Raw genomic sequence first — 10,761 nt, forward strand, 5'->3', positions numbered from 1 at the left:
TTCTGCCGCGGCCCAGAAAGCCTTGCATCTGCCTTAAAAGGAGAGCGTGCGTGTAAACAGGCTGTGTGTCATGTACCGGGCAGGCTGCTTCTCCACCGCCGGATACACACAGATAGACGACGAGCAGATATGTCCGTCACCCTCCTTCATGACAACTGTGTTTCTTATTAAGATAAGAGGAAACAGATGATTCGGCCCTCTGGGAAGGAAAGGACACACGAGGGTGTTCAAGAAAGCAGACCAGCGCTTCATCAACATTTCAAGTGGCAATGAAGAATAATATTATGAGTTATTAGCAGGGGGGGGTGAGACGAGAGGTCAAATCTACCGAAGTATGTTCCATGTGCAACGCTAAAAATACACTGCCAGAAACAAAAAGTCTGCTGTTGTGACATTGCCTCAGGATTCATCCCTCCAGAGGTCGTTACAGTGTTTACGAGTTCTGTATCAGTACCTTTAAAAAGTTCTTCTTTCTCAGCTGATCCCTGTGGAGCCAGTGGGCGTGTTTCATGTTACGGCAGCATAACGTCTTCTTTAAGTGTGGTTACAGACCGAACGTTGGCCTTGATTAACAAGAAGATCGGTCATCTTTGGTAATCTTTGCCTGCAAGCGTGGTAGCATGTATAGTATATCTGGACTTTTAGGCGTCTCAATGTTCCAGTTTTATCCACACAAACACACCGCTTCTTATTTCCAGCTGAATTATTGACAGAAATGTTCCACAATGTTTTCTTTTTTCTTTTGTCCCAGGAGCAGTTCAGCTCTGCAGCCTTACATGGTGAGAGAGAGAGAGCGAGAGAGCGAGAGAGAGAGAAACAACACAACCACGGCGGGACCGGAGAGAAGCGTGTCTGCTGTCACAAGAGAGGGAGATTTGTTCTCTCCTGAACAAAGAGGTAAAGAACACGAGCGTGAAAACCCCCCCAACAAACCTGCGACTTGCCCCTGATCACGTTCTCATGTTCACACACCAGAGGATCATTCTCCATCACTGTACTGCTCACAGGCCAAACTCAAGATAAGTTCAAATCTAACAGTGAAAATCAAACCACAGACGTTACAATTGGGGATTCAGTTGCTTCAGGTACCGCTTGAGCAGAAAAATCTGATTCAGAAAACCCAAGTTGACGAACAAAAGTGTGACGGCGCGTCGACGCAGTGGCCTCCTTCAAGTGAACGAGGGGCCTGTGTATTTTCACGCCGAGGACGCACAAAGTGTGCACGTAAGGAGCTAAACAATGCCGCCTCGGGTCCCAGACAGTTGGCCACACATTACTCCGCTGTATATTGTCAACACACTGGGAATGTTTGGCTCTACGTGTCGGCTGTGACTCGACAGACGGAAGTGTTGAGGATATATTCACTGACGAAGGTCCTACGCTACCCTCCTCTCCTTTCATCCTCCAACTGAAACTGGTGTTACATTCTAATTGGGCCGCATGAGAGCCGATGACACCGCCGTTCATGATGCTTTTAAATCCCTCTTTGTCGTTTTTGTTGATGCAATCGTCGCATGTTGCCTGTAGCTCGTGGATAGACGATGAGAGAGAGAGCGAGGGAGAGAAAGGGCACTTCAGGGGTGAGGAGGGGTTTACCCCATCAGCTGTGTTTACTCTGGAGGACTCACTGCTGCTGTTGGCAGCTTCACGCACATTCTCTCCTTCCCTTTCCCTCTCTCTCTCTCTCTCTGTTCTCCAGATATAGCCAGCTATGTGGAGAAGCCCTGAACTAGCTTCTCCCCAGAGGCCTCGGGCTAAGAGCAGGGTTTATCTGGTATGGGCTCTTTGAAGCACAACCCCAAAAACAATCCTCCTCCGAAACTCCCTCTAACGGCGTTAAAGTGTCTGCGAATAGAATTTCACAAAGATTCAATTGAGAGAAATCTAATTTAGAGACTCGGGTGGGTTAAAGGTTCCTTAGGGCAGCGTAGGACTGGTTTTATTAAACGCTGTGTAGAGCCTTTCCAGTCCCAGGGGGCTAAATATGAGAAAAAAACACAGTATGATGTACAGTTTATACCTCAAAATCTCTAAATGACACACCGAGCTCTGGTTTAGCTTCGTTAAAATTAAGAGTTGGGACACACTAATGCACTGAACATGTTGTTGAAACACAGCCCACAGACACCTTAATCTGGTTTTAATGGTTTCTATGGGTGAGTTATGTGGTTACACAAAGGTGTTACGAATGACATTCATAGTGAAGTATTCGCATGAAGAAGAGCTTATTTTTGTTGTGATGAAGAGGTTTTGCACAATGATGGGGTTGGCCTTACATGTGGGTCCTCATGGTGACTCTAAAACCTGTTTTGCAGCCAAAAGTATTGATCTGAAATCGGTTTTAGATTCTACGAGTTCTGGATGATTTGATTCATTCATTCAGACTTAATCCCATAACTCTCTGCACCCGGCCTGCCGAGGTGTCCTCGAGCATGACATGCTGCTGGGAAGCTGCTCAGGAGGTGATAAAGAGTTTCCTCCTCAGGGAGCAAAAGCAAAAGTCACAAAAAAACCGAAAGGAAGTCTGCTGCCATGTGCTCCCAATATAAAATAGCACAGATCCAAGTCCACCCACAGAACCTCCTTTAAACCAGTCATTCTGATCTCATATCGAGACATGGAGCACTGAGGCATCCATCTTTAACATCTCCTGAAATAATCCACAAAGCCAGCACGCCTCATCTGTCCAGCTGACATAAATCAAACGCACCCAACCCGCCAAATATGAACCGCAACAAATCCACAATAGCTTGCCTCCCCGTGATGCTGAATCTCCTGACTGCTAACCCCCCCCTCCTACTTATGGACCACAATAGCTGAAGGTAACCACAGCGGGCTCCTGTTGTAAACTCTAATCCAGGCATGTGTATTCATACGCCTTCAATAAAGACACATAAAACGAAATGCAGCCGGGCCTCCTCGAAATAAAACCTCGAGCGCCTCCAAACGACAGCGTTCCCCAGAGATACCCGGCGACAATCGCTCCGATACGGAATGCCTCTGGACACTCGGAGTCTAAAAATAACATAAATCCAGTGCACATGGATTTTTGGACACACTTTTCATTCCTCTGAAAATAGAAACTCAAATCTACCGGGGCCTAGATCACAGAAACTGTGTGTCAATTTTCGTACAAAATACTGCATCAGGATTCTGTTGAGGCCATGTTTGTTGTCCTTTAACAAACACTGAAAACTCTGACTACTAGCTTCCTAAAAGTAAAGAAAAACCTCAAAGTTTGACATTTGTAATCATGCAAATGACTTTAGATAACCGTCCTGGACAAACAATAATCTGCAACAGCGTGTGAGTGACAGGGACATTGTTCCAGAGAGGCTTGACAGGCGGTACGTCGTGGATACTAAATGCATAACTAAATGTTCTTTCCATTGTGTCATCAGTATTGTGTTGTCACATCGAGGCTATACACAGATTCACAAAGGAGAGTACAGCAGGCAGAAGGTCATCAACAGCCACGAAATCAGATTGAATTCATTTATACGGAGAGTTTTTTAGTACTTTAATGTTAGCCTATAAGACAGAAAGGCTGAAGAGAGCAGACAGTGAAAGTGTCTCTTTCCTCTCATCCTAAACGTAGTTATTTACTTGATAAAAACTGTATCGTAACTATATTTGAAAGCTCACTTTGTTTGGACGAAGTCTGCTTCAAATATCTGATCGGCTTAAGTTAACGAGGGCATTCTGATGTGATGAGGAAGTCGTCCGATTGGTCGTCGAGGTTAACGCGGAGGACTGTGATTGGAAGCTGAGGCATCTTTGATACACAGGCGAGTTGGATGAGAGCAGTGGAAAAATAACGACTCTATTTATAAAGGCCCATTTAACAGAAGAGGGTCATCTGCAGACCGCCTGACTCACTCCACCACAACATCTGATCTGGACTCAGGACTACCTGAGTCCCCCTTTTCAGATGGAGCAATGCCACAAACTGAGCTCGGACCAAAGGAAACCAGAAGCTGCTTCCGTCTAAACCTTCATGCCTCTGCTTTATTCCCAACTCATGTGGAAGCCGATTGTTTTTGGTCATTTAAACTGACATTTCATGCAACATTACATCCACGGGGTTGAGTTGTGTCATTGTCAACCACATGCTGGTGTAGCATGGTGGCGCCACCCTGTGGCCAAAAAGAGTTTGTTTAATTGAGAAAAGTGCAGCAGAGCAGGAACACAGACAGAGAGTCAGACTAGAGTCTGGACTCAAAATGCTTCTGCATTCTGCAAGTCCGGTCCTTCTCTGCTGCGCTACACTGTCACCAACACATCCACCATGAGGTGATAATAACTCTGTTGTGTTTATAGATATGCTCCTTAGAGGCAAAAAAATCAATTAGGCAGCGCCAATAAAACACTATTTTAAGCATTGATAGCACAGAAAGCCCCTTTTTTTCAAGGCAGTTCCTTTAAATAGCAGAGGAAATGTTGCGGTTATAAAGGCTGAAGGGTTCTAATCTGGTTCAATATGCACATCTCGAGTGTCACAAAATAATTCGATAATTAGAAGAATAAAGCTGCAGGAGGAAGTGAGACCTGAGGAATGACTCTTCTCTGAGCAACGATCGGAGCCTCAGTGAGTTTATTTGTTTCTGCGTGTGTGAACTGAAGCTACAGCAGTAAATCACTTCCCAGTTCGTCTTTTATTTCACCAGTCAGGCCTTTCTCACTTCCAAAACGCAAGTACAAATCTGGGTTTTTTTTCAGCCGTAAGTACAGATTGATTGGCGTTACATTGCTCTGTGCATGTGCAACAGTTTTGTCGTTAACGACTCAAAGGCATTTAAAACTTGTATAAGCTCATTTCGGGACGATTCACCGAGGGTTGCCGTTGATGATGATGCTGCAACTTTTATTTCAAGCCAAAATAAACAGCAAAAATGTGTCCTGAGATTAACACTGACCTAACTTGTCAGATGGACTCGTCAAAGAAGTTTTAATTCTGAATGACCAAACTTTTTTTTCCCCCTAAATCTTTCAGAAACGACAAGAAATGGAAGGACGGAAAGTGGTGAGAAAACAAATGCATTCACTTTAACTTCTAACCCCAAACTTTGACAATACAAGCAGGAAGTGGTTTCCAACTGATGCCAATTTATGCTTTTTTTGGCACCTTAACAATGTAATAGTTTGGTGTTTGTGTCGAGATCAGGTGATGATCTTTAACTGGAGGGCACGGTTGTATTTTTAGTCTCTGACGTAGTAAAGCTCTCTAAATATGACATTTTGCTCACTTTGTTCGAAGACAATGAAAGTAGATCAGGCCCCTTGGATCACTTCCTTTAGAAACCATAAACACACACACACACACACATACGCCGACACACACACAAAAGGAGGTGATGTAGCTGCTGTGACAGGAAATAACCGTGATAATGGAAAGCGGCTGTTCTTTCTTTTCTGTTCGATGAGGATGGTGATGAAGATGGCTGCTGTCTCCACCATCTCTCTGCTCCTGCTCTGCTGCTCCGCCATCTCCTCCACAGGTACGGCACAATGAAACCACACACACACACACACACACACACACACTATAATGTGAACATCTTAAGGATTTCAATCTGACTTTGAATATTAAAGCAGGAAACATTTCACAAGATCTCCTTTCGTATAAGAGTTCAAGCGCACTTCCTGTAACCGTTCTGATTCTTAACATTTATTTTCACAAGATTTTTAAAAGCAAAACCTTTTTTTCAAAGAAAATAAATCATGTTTGAACTCTCAGGCCAACTTTTCTAATCTTTCACCAGAATCTGTTAACATGTTTTCAACAAACAAAAATGTATGAATGCCAATTCTTTACCAAACCAAACATTTATATTGATTTGAAACATTTGTATTTACATCAGTACAGTATTTAAATCACGTTGAGAGTTGCTGAATGATCTGTATTGTCTAAAATGCTGAAACTGTAAAGCTGTTGTAATGTAAACTCTAACAATTACTTTTTTTTTTATCATCGCATTTCAATAAAAAAGCATTTAGTATATGTTCAACTAAACACAAGATTGTAAAAGATTAAAAATGATAAGAAACTGATTTCCGTTGATGCAAAATATACAATAAATGGGCTGAAACATCCGGTAACACTGGACTAATCCTTTAAATTTGACGATTATATCAACAGAAATGCTTGAAAACGAAATATATTAGTTCCATATTAAAGACTTGTTTTCTAAATCAGTAAATTAAGAAGTTTATCGCCGCGGCACGAGAGTCGCTGATATGGGCCGGGTCCAGGGTTGGACTCCTGCTGAGGGTCTGTAACATCTACAACGTGAAAAGTCAGAGAAAAATAAATCATCGAGCAGCTGTGGTAACATCGGTGTGCCATGAGGTTACAGGGGATGAACAGGAAGCGACGCAAAGCAAAGAAGTGATCTGCAGACGCAGCAGTCACGCAATTACAGACAAGTGACTCCAACATAAACGTGAATATGTCTCAGAAAACAGAATGACTCGAATGAAGCACAAAACAGCCACGTTTGAGAGAGTTACGATGGAAAGCGACGTTGTTACGTTCAGTAATTAAGAGCTGCTGGATGAGCTGTAGTTGATCAATGACACTTTAAAATCATTTTAATCATTTTTATATTTTCATCTCCAGATGATAAATACTGACCCTGATGGTTCAAAACTGAGAGGAATGAGTCCAAGAAAGTGACTAAGAGGTGCAGAACCCCATCATCCCGGGATGATAAGGCTTTAATGTGGTGTTACATTACAGCAGTTTGTGATGTCTAATCATCAGGCTGTTCTCTTTCAGAGGAGGCAGAAGAGAAATGTCTGAAGGTGGATTTTGCCCTTTGAGATATGAAGTCGCTCCAACTTTTTGGGATGTCGTGAATTGCATCATTGGACTCCTCTGAGTTTGATGGAAAGAGCAAAGTAGCTGCGGGATGAGAGGAGTCCATCATGTTTTACAGTGTTTCAAAGAATCCCACCTCAGCTGATGTTATTATCATCACACAATCCAGTTTAACTGCCGCTGAAATGAAGACATTCTTGACTGGTGACTCAAATGCGTGATCCAAATAGTCATATGCACATATTGACATGTTTCCTCATCACATGGTGACTCATTTCCTGTCGTATGACCTTAATAGAAATTCTTCAGAATTGCAGCCAAACTCTCGTCTGAGCTTCATCTTTAACACATAGAAATGAAGTTAGGACACTAATGAGACACATATGGGGGCGTCTTTTCCTGTGCGGGACTTTTTAGGGCAACAGGACACAACACACACACACACACACACACACATCGTCCATCTTCAGCGCACTCTGCAGACTTTGTGACGAGGCGAAGCGATCGCTGCAGAGTTTCATTTCATATGCTTTGCTCGGTGTCAGATTTCCCGTACGCACAGCGTGGAGGGTGCGCACACACACGAGTGTGATGTGGCCAATTGTTTTGACACCTGTGAAATATGGAATTAGTCCTCAATACATGACTGAAAAACAAATAGATAAGTGTCAATCCAAAGGAGCAATAATCAGCATCTAACATACATGAAGAACTTTATTCTAATTGACTTGAAACGTCGGCTGATTGTCAAGAAATGACAATTCACACTCGTGACAAACGGTTGTTTCGACATACTGTAAGTCCATCAACTTTGTATTTTTGACATTAAATATGCTGTTATTGTAATTGTCACAGGCATATATGTCGAGGTGAGGTGGATGAAATGGAACTAAATCGTCTCCCAGTTAAGGTTAAATCTAATATCAAATCAAGTATTTGGTAAACTTGAGAGTTTCTAGTGCCGTTTCCTTCCTGTATTCTCCTCATAGAGCCTCCGTGAAAACAAGTTTTGTTCCTTTTTGTGATGTAAAAAGTAGTTGGCGTAGCTGGCCACACAAAAACATTGATATCTCGACAACTATTTTATGGACTGCTATGAGCTTTTGTACACACATGCGTGTGCCCCAGAGGATGAATCACACCCAGTGTGTACCCGGTAAAATATCTCAACTCCTACCAAGTGGCCTGGATGTCAGAGCTGCCTCTTTTGTTCTCGAACAACCAAAAGAAGCACGAGGTGGTGGGATATTGGCGGTTGGCGGTGGCACTCAGGATGTGGGTTCATCTGAAAAGAACAGTCTTGTGTTGGTTATGGGAACAACTGAACTAATATCACAGTATCAGTTGTCATGAACTTGCTCAATTCAACCATGTGATTCTCTGTTTATTCTCCTTTCTTTCTGTTCCAAAGATGCTGCGGAAAAGTGCGACTATTTCGCTGCAACAGGCGCGAACTTTACGGTGCCGATGGGCTTCGCAATAGACAAGTCAGACAGACTGAGATGGAAGCACAACGACAAAGTTATCTTGGATCGAAAAGATGGCAAATTTGTCGAAGGGAAGAAGGAGCTCATTTCTGAAGACGGATCCCTGAAGCTGACAAATGTGATCAAGAGCAACGCTGGAAGTTACATCCCTGAAGTTCTTAATAAAGATGGACAGAAGAAGGGGACTTTTAAAGTCAAAATGTTATGTGTAATGGGTAGGTCACAACTAAATATTAGTGCACATGAAATATCAGTAACTTACTTTGTATTGTTGTCTTCAAGTGTGTTGTGATGCATCAGTCGTCATAGCGATGATACTTGTGTTTCTACAATGCACAATGAGCACACCTCTAAGCCCGATCTGCTCCACTCAGACCCTGTCCCGAAGCCTGTGGTGACCCCTACATGCAGAAAAAAGACGTCCGTCTCAGAGGCCCAGTTCACCTGCAAGGTTCACACAACGGTGAGAACAGAAGTTGCTGAGGAAGTGTTTGTAGAGCCTGTAGAGATGGTCTGTGGCCTACTCTCCCCTCTGTAACCGAGCATGAGCACACCTTAAAGATGTCTGATTTATTACCATGAGACGCAGAGTTTGTCGAGGTTCTACTCCGTTACATATTCTCATGAAAACCTTCCAATCCATCTGTTGGTGACGCTTTTTCCCCCCCAGCAGACCAATCACACCTTTGCGTGGCTACGGAACAACAACAAGGAGTTTGAAAAGGAGAAAGGTGATACTCTGACAAGACAGGCCGATCAGGTGAAAACAGATTCCTTCAGCTGCAGAGTTTCCAACAGCGTCAGCGTCATGACCAGTAAACCTGTTGTACAAAACTGCATTGTGAATAAAGGTGAGTATTCGACATAATAAATGACCGGATGTGTTGCAGGTTATGTGTCGCTTTCAGCCCAGTCATCCATCAAACACAACCAGTGAAACAGGCAGAATGGATACTTATTCAATGTGTTTCTTCACCTCTCCTCTCCCTCAGTAGCGTCCTTTTTCCCCGATACGCTACTCGGACTTGACACGTGGATTTTTGTGGGCGGCGGAGGAGGTACGTCTGCTTGATGGAACTGAGACTGTTTCATAACCACTTCAAAGTTCCTCACCGTACCTTTTTTTTTATTTTTTTAAATGAATTGTGCGTGACGTCTGTTCATCCTCATCAGGCGTTGTTCTGTTGCTGATTGTCGTCGTTATTGTTTGCTGCGTCCACACCAAGCGGAGGAAACGCATGCAACTGAAGGGTGAGGTTTTATTTATTCTTATTTAGAATTATGTTGTTGTCATAATTCACGTTTAAAAAAAATGGCCTCGTGTATTTGTGGTGATGAATATGCATTATTGATGTTATGTGTAGACATACAAATATACATTAAATGACTTTTGATTGAAGAACTTAGTTTAAATAGTGAAGATAAATGTGCATCATCGGTGTTTATTTTCTCACCCGACAGAAGAAGGAGAGCTTCGGTTGGCGTGGACCAACGACCAGCATAAACACCATCAGCACAATGATCCTCAAGACCAACATCCCCATCACCACCATCATCCCCACCAGCAGCCGGCCGGCCACACCGGCCCCCGCCAGCAGCGCTCCAGACAGCAGCATCCCAGAAACCCCGACCAGCCCAGCGCCCACCCTCAGCCCAGCCCCCGAAGACCCGCACAGGTAGGAGGAAGGCCCCCAGTGAGGAGCTCGTGCCTGAAAACGTCAGTGTGGCGTCCGTTCTGACGCTCTACTCCTTCTCCCTTTCCCCCCCCCCCCCCCTCAGGCCCCCAGACCACCTGGTAACATCGATGAAGATCAGCCACCTCCTCTTCCTCAGCCCAGGAAGATAATAAAGAAAGCTGCCAAAGCACAAAGAGTGTGACACCATGTGAGTGTTGGAGTTCTGGGTTCACCTGCTTTTCTTATTTTTCTTCATTTTAGATGTTTTCTTTACTTTACTTTTCGTTTATTTATTCAGCATCTCACATAAACCGTTATTCTCCTTCCTACAGACTGCGTAGAAGAATGTCATCTGAAAGGTTTCTATTGTAAGAGCCACGTATTTTCACTGCAGCCTTTCAATGATTTTACACAAACTCTTTTATGTACATTTGTATGCAGCCCTTTGTTGTCTCTTTTTCTTTGTATTTGTGTGAATTAGTGACTAAAAGGAAGAATTTATTACCAGAGACAGGTCACATTTTGTTTCACCTGACAAACTATGAAATCTTTGATGCTTTATTTTTGGAAACTGCAGGTTTGGCTCATGAAAGGACAGTCAAGTTAACCTAATCACAATGTGAATAAATGTAATTTATTCATGTGTTTATATGCAGAAAACATACAAGGAACCATATCGTGTTTTCATATGTATCTATTGAACAGCAATACCAAAGCCTTTGCATTGTATTCATCAAAGTATCTGCTTTTAATGCAAAGAAATGTACATTTTAAACAG

The 10,761-nt window shown here is 43.2% G+C and overlaps 1 protein-coding gene across 4 annotated transcripts; it reads left to right on the forward strand.

Moving 5' to 3' along the window:
* The first annotated feature begins 540 nt into the window (after positions 1-540).
* On the forward strand, positions 541-10,761 carry cd2 (CD2 molecule). 4 transcript variants are annotated; one of them, XM_079296095.1, is made up of 12 exons: positions 541-593; positions 752-897; positions 4,994-5,023; positions 5,425-5,498; positions 8,232-8,522; positions 8,682-8,770; positions 8,978-9,158; positions 9,300-9,365; positions 9,481-9,558; positions 9,769-9,983; positions 10,087-10,191; positions 10,316-10,761. In XM_079296095.1, exons 4-11 carry the CDS (start codon positions 5,426-5,428, stop codon positions 10,183-10,185), a joined length of 1,092 nt encoding a protein of 363 aa, XP_079152221.1. In that variant the 5' UTR covers positions 541-593; positions 752-897; positions 4,994-5,023; position 5,425; the 3' UTR covers positions 10,186-10,191; positions 10,316-10,761. The 4 variants fall into 4 exon arrangements, with proteins under 4 accessions (XP_079152221.1, XP_079152220.1, XP_079152223.1 ...); XM_079296094.1 differs by having other exon boundaries at positions 10,087-10,761; XM_079296097.1 differs by having other exon boundaries at positions 9,303-9,365; positions 10,087-10,761.

This window comes from Melanostigma gelatinosum (assembly GCF_949748355.1).
Source record: "Melanostigma gelatinosum genome assembly, chromosome: 24".
Lineage (NCBI taxonomy): Eukaryota > Metazoa > Chordata > Actinopteri > Perciformes > Zoarcidae > Melanostigma > Melanostigma gelatinosum.